Raw genomic sequence first — 16,373 nt, 5'->3', positions numbered from 1 at the left:
ATAACAATGGTGTGTGCCTTATGAAACTTGAAAACCTGGTACAGCTTAATCCTTGTTTGCGATCTTTGCAGATCCCGATGCTGTTTTTATCAACAAATGTCTCGTTTGCAGAAGAGTGATATTTAACATCTGAGACCCTGATACCAAAGTTAACTGTTTGAAAGATCTGATTTTTCTGTAGCCTCCTGCATGATTTTTTTAACACCCATCAGATTGAGTTTACTTATTTATTAAGATTCGGGCAAGTGGCTGAACTTGCTCTTTTGGGTTTGATGGAATGGAAATATTGGTATAAAGGTGCAGTTTAACCCAGACTTTCCTCTGTCGCTGCTCGGACAGTGGGGATTGATGTACATGCTATGCAATGCGTTCTGTTTATGTTCCGTTGAATAAATGAAAGAAAAAATCTTGTGCCTCCTCTACCATCAGTTACGTGTCATCCTCACCTTAATGTGACTTTTCTTAGCACACACTGAAGCTTTATGGCGGGAAACTGTTAAAACATTTTCTTCAGATAGTTAGGAAACACACAGGCTTCCTGCTCAGAGCGAGCAGGAGCTGCTGTGGAGCATCGCCTGTTGCTAACAGCAAACTTGTGCTCTCTATTGGACAAATGATGAACTGCGATGTTGTAGTTAAAAAATAATAAATCTTGGTGTGGGTACTGGGAAAGCGCCTCGTCCCACTTGTGCGGGGGTAGGGGAAATACTAATTATCCTAAAATACAAGTGGACCTCTCCAGTGCCATTAAACAAAAAAGAACTCCAGGGCACTGGCTGTAATTAGGCAGGCCTGCTGTTAAACAATGAGCTCAGTTTGATCAATAACAAACACTGTTCACCAGTTTGAAAATCTAATTTTCAATTGTTTTAATTGTTGCAGTAGGACAACAGTTGAAGTTAAAAATAACAAAGCAAACGCAACTTAGTTTTTTTTTTCGCATGATACTCAGGCGATAAAAACAATGTAATAATTCATTGCTGGTTACACCATGTTTTGAAATAAATAATATTTATACAAATATTATGTAAATATTATTCATTTGACCAAGAAATATGGTTTAGCCATTGTAATGTGTGCATCTCCCACTGCAGCATTGCACATACAGTACAGCCCTGCTGCTCTGGGTGTATAGGTAGCTTTCATGGAGTAGTTCAACATTTAGGAAGCATGATGAGTCAGACTGGCAAAGGCATGAATGTGTATTATTGCTGACAAAGCTTTAATACACAGGCATCATTAAAAGTCCATTTAAAGGGGCAGTTCTGCCCACAAAGACAGTCAGTCTATTTTTTCACTGCGCTGATGACAAAAGCTGAATATGTCATCCTCATCTTCCTCGTCAAGCCAGTTACAAATCTGCTGGTTTAAGACTGCATTGCCTATCAGGTGCCAGTGTATAGTTGCTGTGACAGCAGGAGAAGAAGGCAATGTTAACGGTACATTCCCATCTTTCTTTCTGAGATAAACAATATGGTTTCATCTCGTTTCTTTCTACGTATCTGATGCTGCATTAGCACTTTTAAAGCCAGTTAGCTAGCTTCTTTTCTTTAATACCCCCCCTTTTACTACTATCATGCAAACATATCATCTACAGTTTGTGCCTCTTGAAAAACACAATAAGCACCAGTAACAACTGTTTTGATTTGACCTCCTGCTATAGGAGTCACCAGTGTTCAACATGACACGAGACATACATGAGTTCAAAGAAAAGTTACAAAGTTTGTTGCATATTGTCATTGTACCATACATTGTTTTGTAAAAATTGTGTGCGTGTACCTCCTTCGTCCCTTGCTTACATCTCTTCTGCTAAGATATGACATGAGAGCAAAGGAAGTGTTGAGCAGTTATATGAAATTCAAACCAGGAAAATCTGGTAGCTTCATGATATGGATGCAACCCTCGACAGCAGCAGCACTGAATGTTAAACCTGCTGCTTGTTCAGCAGTAGAACTGGTTTGACACACAGAAGGACTCTGCCCTGTTCTCCTCACTTGCCTTAATTAGAATGGTTGTTAATGGGTTATTGAGTACTGGCTTAGCGTTGAGCCACATCTAACAGACGTGGGCCAACAACCCTTAGATCCATCTCTAACACTCTCTGATAACCATTCAGCTTTGGCAACGTTTCACTCTGTCTGAGCTTCCAGTGCATGTACTGTGTAATAGTTGAGAGAGGCGGTGTGGGATGAAAATCCAACAAAACCTCCCAGACGGTATAAGTACCAGCTGCTGAAGATCCCGAGATGCTGAGAATCCCCAGTGCTTTATGAGGTGTAGCCAGGGAAAGTCATCATCGCTGCAGAACTGCAGTCCTGTGTATGCAAACAAATGAGCACTGAGTATCATGTGACACATGCATACACAAATATGAAGTTTTTTTTTACAGTTTTTACAATAAAAAGGAAAAAGGGGCACTCTTATGATAATCTGGTAACAGCAGAGTTGTGGGGAAAGCAAAGAGAAGAGTTACCAGAGCTAGTAAATGTCACAGAGAGGCACGTTCTCTCTTTCAGAGTTCTGAATAATCCACTCAATAGCATCCCAGCCCTACAGTTTCACACAGAGAAACAGAAGGTTAAAGATGAGACAAAGGCCAAACACAGAGACAGACAGGCGAACACCACTGGGAACAGTAACTTTGACTGAGTGTCCAGTAAACTTGTTTAGAGAGGGAGATCAGAGAGTAAAGTCCCAGTTAGAAGGCGTGCAAGGAAATCAACAGCAACATCTTTATTACTTGCACCTAAGTTCATACTACATGTAAAGATGAAACAGATGCATGGATGTAAATGTGCAGGTTTGATTTTGCGTCACCTTCCTGGCGTTGGCTGACATTCTCCTCGCCATCATCCCCTCTAGGTAACTGCTTAGACTCACTCCCTTGACTGTGATGATGGCCTCCTGGGTCAGAACGGTACTGAGGAGCGGGGGAGGGACAGAGGTGATTACAGGAACAAACAGTTTATTCTGGTTCCCTACGAGCACTGTGACACACACCCCGTACCCAGAAACGTGTTCACAGATGAAATGCAGTGTTGAATAAACTGTACAAAGTACTTACACCTCAGGGTTGTCTGGGTGAGGTCTGTACAGAAGCCGCTCATCCACTGAAATCAGGTTGGTGAGAGTAATCTGGAAGATAAAATACATTTGGATTTCCTCATTTGTGGGAAACGTGGAACATCATGATGCAACAACAGTGCATGCTATTGATCTGGAAATAACAACTGCTATCACAATGTACCACAGTATTCATGAGTATTGCGTGTTGTGTCATTTATGAACAGTCCCATTTAGAAAAAGTAGCACACTTCAGTGCATTATGACATATTTGAGTTCACAGTTTGTCCAACAGCAGTGGTAGATTTTAATGCTGTTGTGGCTCCCCTTTGCTAAATGTAGCCGCAGCTGATACAAGCCATGGCTGGCAGGTGGACTCAGTATAAACTTACATTTGTTGAGCACAGCTCCATCTTTTTCTCCTCTGGGTCGACTATAGAATGCTCTTTCACATACGTCTGTGTGTGGCTCGTTCCCAGTATCTACAAAGACACAGTAAGTACAGTGAAATTAACCTGCATATTACTTAACCTGTCCACGAGCATGACACGACTTTTACAGGACCCACTTTGCCTCTTGCCGTGGACCCTTCATGGGAACACCGCTGAAAGACACACTGTACGTGCTGCTGTTTGATTCAGCACAGCAGGTGGGATAAACTTTAACAATGGACAAGGGGAAACTTATGCTTCTATAGTTCTATACATCTGGGTGCGTGGGTCCATGCATGTGTGTGTGTTGATGACTGACCGCTCGCACAATGCCCGGGAGGCCCCACTCTGTGCTGAGGAGTCTGTGGCTGTGCAGGCGTCCCTCTTCATCCAGACTGCGGTCCAGCACGTCCACCCCGACCACGTTGGGGTTCATGGGGTTTGGGTACTTCCTCATAGCAGCCTTGATCACCGTCTCCCACGGGTAACTGCACACAAAATAATATGACGGGGAAGAAAGTTACTAACTTTCACTACTGACAATCTTTTGAGAGACTGACAGAGCGTATAGGAATGTGTATCATGAAGTCCATATAATAATAATCAAGTGCACAGGATTATTAGTCAGTGCTTATTCAGCCAAAACACGTCTCTAGGACAGGTGTGGCTGACTCCTGCTATTAATGCTCATAGAGTGACTCACAATCAGAGTAGGTGGACTGACCAGAATCATTAAGTCATGGGTTTAATTAAACTCAGATGTATATAAACTCAGTTAATGGAATGAAAGGACCCATCAGCCTGGCCCTGCAATGACAGACTAGCTCATTCTGCTTCACCAACCTGAAAACATGCTCCGTGCTCCAGATCTTCATTTTTCAAAACACAATCTTGACCTTATCAGTGAAAAAACCCCTCCGCGAACAGAAACTGTGCTTCACCGGACCATTGTCAGAGGAGGAACTGGCTCCAGTAATCAGAGAATGGGGCCTATGATGGAAGCTCACGACCATCAATGAAGTGAGTCCACAGAGCGCATCTCCGCGTTTCTTCGCACATCAACCTTGCGTCAGGAATGCACAACATGCGCCGCTGATCCCCGTACCACAAGATCAGGCAGAAAACCCTTAATGTATAGATAACAAGAGATAGCTCGCACAGTAAAGGACGAGAGAGAAGCCGGTGCAACAGCGGAGCAACCGAGTGTCGAGCCAGACACAGTGAGATACGGGATTCTGGTCAGGGATTTCAGAATAAAACCCTTTTAATGACAGCTCATGACTGCAATTTGTGTTTCACGTCATCCTCGCCTTTGTCTGTGTGACACAAGTTTGTATGCTGGACTTTAGAATAGCTGGGATCAAAATAAGACACTCCTCACATATTGACCTCATATATTCTCAATTATTGGCCTGCCTATTCGCCATTTTTATCATAAGACCTGCACTATGATGCAACAGACTATGTTCTCCTGTGTCTATTTTACAGTAACTCCCTTTAAATGTCTGAAAGAAACCACTGTGTACACTGTGTACCCAGCAGCTTTTATATTTGTCCAAAGAGGCGACAATTTTTCCAGTTTTAATTTGAAGACAAGAGCGCTGCTTCACCTGCTGTACTCCGGTTGCGTCTGGCCGACTTGACGCAGCTGACGACGCTCTGCTGCTGCATCCGCCTCCACTTATGCGCATGCGCGTAGCATCTTTCCATCATCCCCACGTCAAGTGTCACCAAAGGAGCGGAGCCGCATCAAGCTAGACACATCCAGCAGGAAATACAGTGATGCAGCTTTCAAATTAAAGGAGACTAAGTGTCGCACGAGCTCATACTGCAGCAGTAAAAGATCATGTGACCGATTAGGTCTGTTCATGACAAATCTAAATTTCAACTTTAAAATCCATGTGGCTGAAATGTTATTGTTATTAATCATATTATATTTATGTCATTTTTATTGTTATATCATTTAGTATTGTTATAACTTTTATTATCATAAGTATTTGATTTTATCGCCATTAGATATGAAACATTTTGTGTTATCACATTTTCTCTTGTGCCATGAGGCCATGCGCGTTTGCGGTTTTATTTTGAAAGTTTAATCGGAAGTGTTGGGTGTATTCTGTCTGCCTTGCCGCTGGTGTTGTGGAGGAATCGAGGAGGAATTCATTGAAGCAGACGCACAGTGGAGGCCAGTGTGGTCCCTCAACGACAAATTCATGCCATCGCCGTTTATTCAGCGGCCCGTTTATTTCACACTGGATACGGAACAATTAACCAACTCATAGAAAACAAGCTCAGTCGATCATAAGCCGGGATAGCGCACACTGCACGACCTTGCACTGAATGTCATTATAGACGGATTTTTTTTAAAAGCACCGACACGGTAAGGTAATGAGCATCCTCATTCGAGTAGAGGGCGAGACCAATGTCGATATTAAGGACTGATATGTGTTACCTGTAGCCAGTCTTGATGTTGATGTTATATTTTATGAACAGCAATCATGTTGTTTTACAGATGGAAACAACTCGAGCGTTTTGGAGAAATCATTTTAATAACAGGACTGCTCCTGCAGCCTCAGTTGAAGGCCGGACTGCATGCCGCAGAATGCAAATTCGACATTCAAATTGGTGCTGATCTTGTAGTAAATAGGCCTATTTTATCTCAAGCCCTTTAGAAAGCTAATATGTGCGGTTAAATGTTGATTCAGACAGTGATGTTTGGTTTATTGTCGCAGCAGCTTGTGCGGAGAGCGCATGCAGGACTGAAGGCAGATGCTGCAGCAGCGCTTGATCCGCTCCAGGCTGGAGAGAGAGAGGGGGGCGTCATCCGTATAGGACCATTAAATCACACTGTGTCTGACTCTGCTCCCCGCTACTTATCAGCCTATGCGTCAGTCTGGCACTATATGGGAGATGACCCATTTCAATGGAAAAGTGGGGCACCAGGCAACCCCCTCCCTCACGATAAGGGCCACCAGGTTGGCCGGTGGTCGTGCTCAAGCCAAAAAAATCTGCTGACACATGCGCTCTGCCGGCCGGTGCTCCCAGACTTTGTGCGCAATGAAGCCTATAGCCCATCTATCATGGCCTCATGGGGCCACAGACTCCTGTAGGCTTAAAACCGGCCTCCTGGCTTCTTTTTTTTAGGGCTTCATATAGCATATAAGGATCAGTCATGTTAAACTAATGTATAAAGTGGAATTTTTACGGTGCTCCAGTGTCATATTAAGGTGAGGGTGAGGCTGATTACTGATCTCTGTGACTTTAGAGGCCTCCATTCTCACACCTGTCTCTTTAATTTCAGGTCATCGGCCACGGCCATGGAGATTGTCACACATTTAATTAATGACACCATAGAATTCTACAAATGGACCCTAACTATCGCAGGTAATAATCTTGTGTTTTTGTCATGTCTCAGAGTCAGTGTAAGAGATCTCTTTTTTCGAAGGAGAGAAATTGTGTTTTAAAAGCGATCAAAGTATATCGCCATGTAAACATCTACAGGTATGTTTTTCCTGTTATGAGGCAGTAAAAAATGAGTCAGAAACTTGCTTTTTGAAACAACTGGAATCAGTGGGTGAAAATCACTTAAACTCTCATTTTGATTCACCTGCTAAACCGATATGATGAAAACTGTTGCAGGGATGGATACAGCATCTTTCACCTCACAAGAGAATCAAAATTCACACTCACGCACACTATATGTAACGTTCTAGATGTATCACATGCACCATTAAACGAAGATGTCTACATCAAACGGACGTCCAGACAGATCACCTGGCATCTGCACTCAGCAGTTTGACCTGCTCTCTCCTTTAAATACACAGTGAACCCACACTGTGCCGGTGTAATGCCAATATTAAGAATAGTTATGTAATGCTCTGAGAACATCTGTCCCACAGACAAGCGAGTGGAGAAATGGCCTCTGATGGACAACCCCCTGCCCACGCTGGCCATCAGCACCTCCTACCTGCTGTTCCTCTGGCTGGGGCCCAAATACATGAAGAACAGAGAGCCTTTCCAGCTCCGCAAAACCCTCATTGTTTACAACTTCAGCATGGTCTTCCTCAACTTCTTCATCTTTAAAGAAGTAGGTGGCTATTAGAGACTTGCTAAATGTTCCTCTGGTATCTTGCATGTGTGGAAAAACCGTAGGGAGTAAGTTGAAGCTGTGTAAGTCTTTCTCCAAACCATAACTATACATTACAGTAGCAGTTTTGGCCCCTGGGTTTAGACTAACCTCATTACAGGGTATCGAGCTTTCTGCCTGCACTCGATCTCTATTCATCTCTCTGTCACTCTCGCTGTGTGCTTCTGCCTTTGTCCGTTTATTATCCGTGACTCAACAGAGATGTTCTCTTGTTTTTTTTAGTTGTTTATGGCAGCGCGGGCGGCAAGCTACAGTTACATTTGCCAACCGGTGGACTATTCAGACGACCCCAATGAAGTCAGGGTGAGTGCTGCACGGCCTCCTGCACACACACTCACTCTCTCTCTCTCTCTCTCTCTCACACACACACACACACACACACACACTTGTAATAAACAAAAATGGAACATTTACCACAATGGACTGAACCTCACCTGCTCTATTATGTAACTTTCTTTCGTAGGGTTTAAGTGTGTGCAGCAATTGGTTTCCAGAAGGAATAAGACACCTCTGCTAATTTACTACCATGCAACATGTTTTACAGATAAATCTGTCGTCACTGTGGTGCTTTATTGTACCCAAATGGTGAAGAAAACACTTGCCAACGTGCCAGTGAAACTTAATCTCAGTGGTTTTAGAAATATGATCAGCTTCCATTTATTTGGACCCTCCTCCTGTTATCAGAGAAAGTGCGAGTTGGAAGAGGGATCGCGGATGGCGTTCAGTTTCACCTTCCTTCCTGCTGCTCCATGACGTAGTTACACATGTGACACAGTCAAGCCAGTCTCAGGTGACCATTAGGATTAAGATGTAGAATAGAATAGACTAGAAAAGTGTTAAAGGACCAAAACAACGACTTCTCTATTTCTCCAACTGTCTGTGTTTCCCTGTTTGTTTGCATTTCCTTCCTCCACCTGTGTCTTCTCCCTTCAACCCATTTCTTGTGTTCGTGTCTGCGACAGGTGGCAGGAGCTCTGTGGTGGTATTTCGTCTCTAAGGGCATCGAGTATCTGGACACAGTGTTTTTCATCCTGAGGAAAAAATTCAACCAGGTTACTTTCCTGCACGTCTACCACCACTGCACCATGTTCACGCTCTGGTGGATCGGCATCAAATGGGTGGCAGGAGGACAGTGTGCGTATCTCATGTTACGACAGATTTCTACATTATGCTTCATGCCTGCTCTACCTGTAAAGTCATATATTTTTGAATCAATAATTACAATAATTGTAACCTTTTCCCCCTGTTTCATTTGGTCCTGTACTTTATGATGTTTTATCCAATTAATTACTAATCACAGCAATTTTGGTCGTTTTGTGGAAGGAGCATTTTACATGTGTGTAGCAAGCAGCCCTTTGTGTCATAATCTGTGCATGGCAGCATGTAAAACATCTTGCACAGGGATAGATACATAATCCATCTCAGTGGACAATTTGCTGAATTACTGTTAATCTCTTTGTGTTAATGGAGCTGGAAAATGTAGTATTCACAATTTGCGTGTTTAAGGGTTTGTAGAAACCAAAGATGTGTAACAAAGCTGTGTTTGAGCCCCACAACTAAAATATAGTGTTTTCATTTTCTTTTATTTGTAGCTTTCTTTGGTGCACACATGAACGCAGCGATCCACGTCTTGATGTATCTGTACTATGGCCTGGCCTCCTGCGGACCTAAGATCCAGAAGTACTTGTGGTGGAAGAAGTACTTGACTATCATCCAGATGGTAAGTATTGTCCTACTTTGTGACTAATTTCAATAAAAGTATTCATTTAACACATTTTGGAGGATTAATCTCACACTGAATCTTGAACTGAAATAATGACTCTCAGCCGTTTTGAAAACTTATAAAACAATTATGCATTGTAAACATGAGATTTTTGTTGCTCTTGTCACGTCTCAGATCCAGTTCCACGTCACCATTGGCCACACAGCCCTGTCCCTCTATGTCAACTGCGACTTCCCCCACTGGATGCACTACTCCCTCATCTGCTACGCCATCACCTTCATCATCCTCTTTGGCAACTTCTACTACCAGACCTACCGCCGCCAGCAGCCCCGGCGCGACGCCTCCTCCTCCTCCTCCAAAGCGGGCAAGGCCCTCTCTAACGGGAGTCTCAACGGGCTCAGCAAGGCCGCCAACGGAGCAGTGGTGACGGGGAGCAAAGAGGAGAAGCCGCAGGAGAACTCTGGCAGGAGAAAGAGGAAAGGAAGGGCTAAAAGAGATTAGAAGAAGGGAAGCGAGAGAGGTAGAGGTGAGGTAGGGCCTTGCTTTGAGTTCCAGGTTGACAGTGCTAAAACATGAAAGACTTAATTTGAGGAAGATTTAGATGGACGGATGCTTTACGGTGTTTATTTAAGCCATGATCTGAGTTGTTGTAGATAAAATATGAGACAGGCTTGTGTTGAGAGAGGATCATTCTGTTAGTGAGAGGTGTCAAAGGTCTTGCATAAGGTGACCATTATCACAAATAATCCAAAAATACAGTAGTGTATGGTCCAGGATAGATCTTAGTATTCCTTCTCTTTATTGTGGTGCCAAGTACTGTTAATCTGGTTTAAAAAGTGACTCAGTCACAAAAAAAAACTGAGCCTGAAAAGGAAACAGAGTTCACCAGGCCTGTTTGGCATGCTGGGAAAGCTTCATTAAATGCGCCTGAGCTGCTTGACAAAGATTATATATGCGATCACTGCTGTATTGAGACAGGAATACACATCATAACACACGCACAAACATGTCAGTTTATTATGTTTTGTTGTTCACCTTTACAAATCTAAAACTGATGATAATGTACAGTATCATGTCATTTTTGTCCTCATCTTATTCAAGTTATTATCGATGTAACGACACCTCTGCAGTTATCCACTTATTTGACAACATGGAGTTGTATTATTTGTTCTTTTTTATTTCAAGTTGTGGACTCAGCTGCCGCTGACTTTTGAGCTTTCACCCCATTAGTGCACAGTTACGTTCTAAAGAAGGAGAATAAATCAATATCCAGAGGTAAGGGGTGCATAGAAATAGGAGAAATAGATTTCTAACCCTTTGAGACTTGGGTGGGATCGTTCCATCACTGGTTTATGATGGAGTAATCGTCAACTGTAGCTCACGGAAGGTTAAAATTTTCTATTTCTGTATACAAGCATTGCAGGTTTTATATATCCCTACTTGTGTGTAATGCAATGAAATGTAATGAATATCATCCAGAGAAATGATGGATCTGATCATTATCTCAATGTTCCCTGTTTTCACAGAGAAGCTGGTGGAGTTTTGTCTTTGCAGATGTTTACCTGTCTTTTTATATTATATCCTCTCTGATGTCGTTGTTTGTCTTACACGCTGGTGAAAATGTTGTGTGCCGAACAAAGAAGCGGAGGTGTTCTGGGTTCCCTTTGTATTTACAGAGAATTCAGAGCTAGCTGACAGCCAGTTTTTATCAAGCTAACTAAGCATACCTTAAGCGCCATTTTCTTCCCATATTCAATTAAATATCTTTTTGTGTTTGAGTTTTCAGGCTTAATCCGTGTCCTGACTTGAATGTAAATTTATCAGGGGAAAAATTTGGATTTAAAAAGATAGAGATTATGATTTCTATACAAAAAGAGCTGGTGAACCTCTATAGTGACTGTGTACCTTATACCACTATGAAGAATAACTCTGCTCTGCCTGTAGTATATAGAGTATAAATCAGTGCTCGGCTCTATATCAGCTAATCCAGCTTTATGTCATCCATCAACCAACACATTTTGATGTTATTTATTGGTTCTTTCTATTTATTTTGATGTAAATACCAACTTCCTGAGTGTGCTTGTCTGTGTATTTGTGTTCTTTTTGTGTTGTACATATTACATTGTGATATTTTGTACACTGCGCATTTGGGAATGTTCCCAGCTTGTTAGCTTGGACAGTTATACGTCCACATTGCTTCTGTGTGTGTATTTTTTTTAAGTATCATAACTTTGAACTCTATTCAATTTGAATTAAACTGAATGCGTCTACAGATGTTGCGCCACTTCATTTAACTGTCTTCTGCGTAATGTAGTAATTGACATTTGTTTTTAACAAAGATATAAATTATCTTACATTCTGTGGATCAAGACAGTGTTTTGACATTAATGTCTTGGGTGGTTTAGCTATTGTGAAAGGACATTGTTGGTATCACATGTGCAGAGCAGGTTTCCAACACTAGAGGGCACCATGGTAATATTACAGTAAACAAGCATCCCGGTTACTCCACAGCACGCTCAGGATACTCACCACGTTTTGAACCATCCACTCTAATCATGGAAATGACTTCACCTCAAACCAAAGAACTTTATCGAGTGTTGCGATATGAGAAGGATTAGAAACTTCAATTCCTGGTTATCAGTTTAATGTTCTGGCGTATTATCAAAGCCTATTTCACTCAGCCTTACACACCAATGCACTGTGATCCATAAAATGAATTGAAACCCAATGTTAGAAAGCAACTAATTACATTTACTGTGCTTATTTATTTATTTATTTTTTAGCACTTTAACTTTTGAGACTTTAAGTCATATTCAGCCAAAAAACACTTTTACACTTTTACTTCAGTAAGATTTTGAATGCCTTTTACTCATAATGGAGTATTTTTACATTGCAGTATTGATGGTTTTACTTTCCATTGAACTGAATTCTTCTTCCACCTTGGTTGAAGTCAAAATAGACAAATTTTTGTTTGTTTTGTAAAATTGTTGTCAATGGTGTTCCCAAACCTTTCAGAAAAGAAGGAAATCTGAATGTAACATTTCTGTTGTATTGTAGCAGCGCAGCTTCACCTTCTCTTTGCCATCTATGTCCGTTTGCCAGTTTAAACGGTCAACATTTCATTTTGTGAAAGTCATTTCAAAAGGTCCTGTCCCCGCTCAGCAATCCACATTTATAAGCATCAAACTCTGCAGTGGTATAGAGGTGTGGTTCCAGCATAGGGTGGGGTTCTGTCTGCCATGTTTTGAGCCATATGTTGCTTGTCTGACACGTTAAACAAAAAAAAAAAAAATACTGCTTACGGCAAATCTCTGACAACATGTTGGTAGACAAAAAGATAAAATCCGCTTAAAACTGAATTAATAACAATACTCATCTCTGTTTAATTCTCAATTTACACAAAGGTTTCCATGGTAACTGTACACAGCAGCTGTCTGCCCCCCCTCATCCTCCCAAAGACCTCCCACCCCCACCCACTGCATCCCCTCCTCCTGCTTCTTTTTGAATCAGCTGGGTGTATGTGGGAAACAGCACCAGTGTAATAAAGTATTAAACATTGTTTTAGTGCGTGTGTGTGTGTGAGTGGGTGGATTATTGAGTGGAGGTTTCATTTGTGTGTGTGTGTGTGTGTGTGTGTGTGTACGCTTGTGTAATAGATTGAGAAACAACCCCCTCACCCCTGCCACTGCCTCCTGCAGAGTTTATGAGTGGGAGGCCTTCACCAGCAGAGGGGTGTTACATGGACGAGGTTCGTGTTATTCTTCAACTGAGAGCAATAATTTCACAACTCGGTAACAGAAAACCTCATCAGCAGCCTTTCCCTTGGATGGGGCCCCCACATCCTTCCAACCATTGACCTGCAGTGTTTTCTAAATAGTAAGCCATTACAAATCTTTTATAATAGAAACAATGGCAGATTACGCTTGCTTAGCATCTTTAGCCTTGGTGGAAGTGCAGTAGGCCTCTTCCTGTGTTATCATATCTGTTGGTTTTTGGCCACATTAGCATAATTCCATTAAAGTGGGGCTCAATAATTTCATGCCAGTCAATCTAATACTTAAATGTTAATCCTGAATAAAAACAAAATGACCTCACTCCTTTCTACATCTTCTCACGTGACACCAACAGAGCATAAGCACTAAATACAAAGCCACACATGGTCGTACAGAAAGTGTATATATATATCTGTATACTGTGTGTGTGTGTGTGTGTGTGTGTGTGTGTGTGTGTGTGTGTGTGTAAGGCATACTGTACAGACAGGATTCAGACGACTACATCAGCATTTATATATGTCAGTTTGAATGTGTGTCTGTATCTGTGCAGAACAGCCTCCTTCAGTAAAATCCCATGTGGATTTCACAGCAAAGTAACAATTTTCCTGCCTGTCAGGAGCTCAGTTGATATCTGGAGCACAACAACTGAGACCAGAGACAATGTTTTTTTTATGCCCCAGAGGAGAAACGTATAGCACCAAAAAGGCATTACCCACTGGTTACCTGTCAGAATAAGGCCTTAAAGCATAAAAATGTGTTTCTTTACCTCATCCATATCAGTGATCAATAATGAATAGTGAAGCAATGGAAATTTCTGTATATGACTCCTTTCATGTGAGTTGTTGTCCCAGTGCTGTTCTTAAAACATCGATTTGTTTACACTGCATTTTCAGGCAGCGTTCAATCATTTCTATGTGAAACTCAGTGTGGAGGCCTGTTCAGGCTGCCAGTTCCCTTCATCACAGCCACATTTACATTGGCAATCATGTTAATGTATTCAAGGTCATGTGGAAAGGATTAACTGATGGGAAAATGTTATGTGTAGCCATTTAAAAAAAAAACAAAACCACACATTGCAGTTTAAAGAGCCCTAACCCTAATGGAAACTACAACATGACACTGCAGATAATCCCTGACTACGTATAAACAGTGACAAGTACACCGCCTGGGATCCCCGTCTACACATGATGTTTCTGCGAAGATCCAGGGTAAGAGTGTTTGTGAATAATAGAGGAAGTGAGAATGAGAGGGAAACTTGGGAGTGTGAAATGAATGAGGGTGATATTTTTAGCTGGATGTTCATCAGGGACTCTCTCTCTCTCTCTCTCTCTCTCTCTCTCTTGCTCTCTCACCAGTAAATGGTGTGGGTTGAAGGACTGGGAAGTGAAAGAGTATTTACTACTCAAGAAGATGGGCACATAAAAAGAAATCGTGACAAAATTGGCAGGAATTGTTGTTGAGTGAGCTGTCTCATTATCACTGCACGAAAATGTCCCTCTTTAGTCACTCATTCAAGTCATTTAGTCTGATTTCAAGTCTTTAACAACAATTATTCTAACGGGATGAGATACAAACGGGTATTTTGTTTCAGGGATAGTGCAGAAATAAATGTATATATTCCAGTACTGTTTCAATCCATACTGGAATATACGTGTTTTAATTCAAACTACAAGATTAAATGTAAAATATACATGCTGTTAAAGAAACACAGTATGTGAACATTCAATATTTCCTCATCATTTAGGAAACTGTTGTCTTGTCAGTGCATGAAATGACACTTTTTTAGCCACACATTCTTTCTTTTGTTCTACGTTGTGACAAAGAATCAGTAATCTTGTCTGGCATCGCCTCCACAACTCTGACATCTGTCACTTTAATGCGAGCAAATGATTGAACAGTCCTGGGGCCGAAGGAGAGAATAGGTGGGGGATGTGGTGAATGTGTGTGTGTGTGTGTGTGTGTGTGTGTGTGTGTGTCACTGTGAAAGGGGGTGCAAGACCTCAAACATCTGTTATCCCATTCAGAGAAAATGGATCATCATTCTTGTCCAAAGCCGGCTGATTAGCCATGCAGCATCTTAGTCTGGCAATTAAACTGTGATTACAACAGAGAGCAGTCTTGTTTCTGAATGGATCAAGATATAGTATTGTAAAGGCCTGCAGCGACAGAGGCAAATGGATTGTGCAGAGCCAAAGTAGGAGGCTAAGAGCTCTGCTTACTGGAGCCTTGACAGAAGTTAAAAATCCATGGCATAAAACTTTCAGAGCAGAGCAAATCTTAGCTGTCAATCCAAGTCAATCCCTGGCACTTCCTGCAAAACTTGTTATTTTACTCACACAGGGGAGATACATGCAACAGCACTCCGGCTCTTTGTGGCGTGTCTTTAAACAGAGCTGTTTCAGATGTGTGTGTGTGCGTGTGTGCCTGCTTTATGTTGTCGGCATAGGTCCAAGAATTAAAAGCTCCAAATGACTGGTGAGATGGGTCTGGCCCACCATGATATAATTCAATAAAAGTGAAGATGCCTTGAGTTTATGAGGAACTCAGCAGAGTTGAGCCTTTTCCAGACAGAATACGGTCTTCGGTAACCATTTCCTTTGGAAAAACTCACACATGAACCTGTTTTCAAAGCAAATACATGCCAATTTCATGTTGCCATCTCCAAACAGCACAGATTCAAACAAATTCTGGGAGAAATGAAAGGTGGGCAGAACTCCAAATGAAACTGCTTATTTACCCCCTGACAGCATTAAGTAAGGTCTGTTCTCCCCTCTCCAAATACTAAATAGTCTGACAAGTGATTCCCAAGGATTTTGTGGAAAAAATGTTGTGCAACAGCTTCAGTTTTGGGTTATGACAGAGATGAGAGATGGAAGAAAGACTGAAATGGCCAAGAAACAATAATATAGCGACTACCACATTTTTGAATGTTTTCAAACACTCATTGGGGCGGTAAATAAAACTCCCCATGACTGAAATCCAAGTCACGAATGGATGTTATGAGTCTGATCACTGAACCAAATTCAAATAAATGTCAAAATATAAGCAAACAACACATACGCTCTTAATTTGAAGGATTTCACTGTATGTTATGACAAAGTCTAGACAGAAATGTAAGCTCATGCATTATTGTAAACTAAAAAAAAAAAAAAAAAGGTTGTAAGAGACAGGCAATCCTGTATGTGTTGGAAAGCTGGACTTCTTGATAAATATTCTGTACTTGCTCTAGTTCAATG

The 16,373-nt window shown here is 41.7% G+C and overlaps 2 protein-coding genes across 3 annotated transcripts; one reads left to right on the top strand and one right to left on the bottom strand.

Annotated features, from left to right (window-relative positions):
- Window positions 1-363: 363 nt before the first annotated feature.
- Window positions 364-4,735, bottom strand: prelid3a (PRELI domain containing 3A). Its single transcript, XM_076737740.1, has 7 exons — window positions 4,338-4,735; window positions 3,814-3,982; window positions 3,456-3,545; window positions 3,065-3,135; window positions 2,818-2,920; window positions 2,474-2,550; window positions 364-2,315 (listed from the first exon to the last, which is right to left on the bottom strand). The coding sequence occupies exons 1-6, from the start codon at window positions 4,367-4,369 to the stop codon at window positions 2,479-2,481; spliced, it is 537 nt and encodes a 178-aa protein (XP_076593855.1). The 5' UTR covers window positions 4,370-4,735; the 3' UTR covers window positions 364-2,315; window positions 2,474-2,478.
- An 870-nt stretch (window positions 4,736-5,605) lies between these two features.
- Window positions 5,606-11,638, top strand: elovl4a (ELOVL fatty acid elongase 4a). 2 transcript variants are annotated; one of them, XM_076736894.1, is made up of 7 exons: window positions 5,606-5,874; window positions 6,796-6,878; window positions 7,394-7,581; window positions 7,864-7,944; window positions 8,604-8,775; window positions 9,234-9,361; window positions 9,539-11,638. In XM_076736894.1, the coding sequence occupies exons 2-7, from the start codon at window positions 6,812-6,814 to the stop codon at window positions 9,863-9,865; spliced, it is 963 nt and encodes a 320-aa protein (XP_076593009.1). In that variant the 5' UTR covers window positions 5,606-5,874; window positions 6,796-6,811; the 3' UTR covers window positions 9,866-11,638. The 2 variants fall into 2 exon arrangements, with proteins under 2 accessions (XP_076593009.1, XP_076593010.1); XM_076736895.1 differs by having other exon boundaries at window positions 5,613-5,879.
- The last annotated feature ends 4,735 nt before the right edge of the window (window positions 11,639-16,373 follow it).

The sequence above is a fragment of the Chaetodon auriga genome, chromosome 8, assembly GCF_051107435.1.
Source record: "Chaetodon auriga isolate fChaAug3 chromosome 8, fChaAug3.hap1, whole genome shotgun sequence".
NCBI lineage: Eukaryota > Metazoa > Chordata > Actinopteri > Chaetodontiformes > Chaetodontidae > Chaetodon > Chaetodon auriga.
This window is presented reverse-complemented; position numbering and strand designations above follow the sequence as displayed.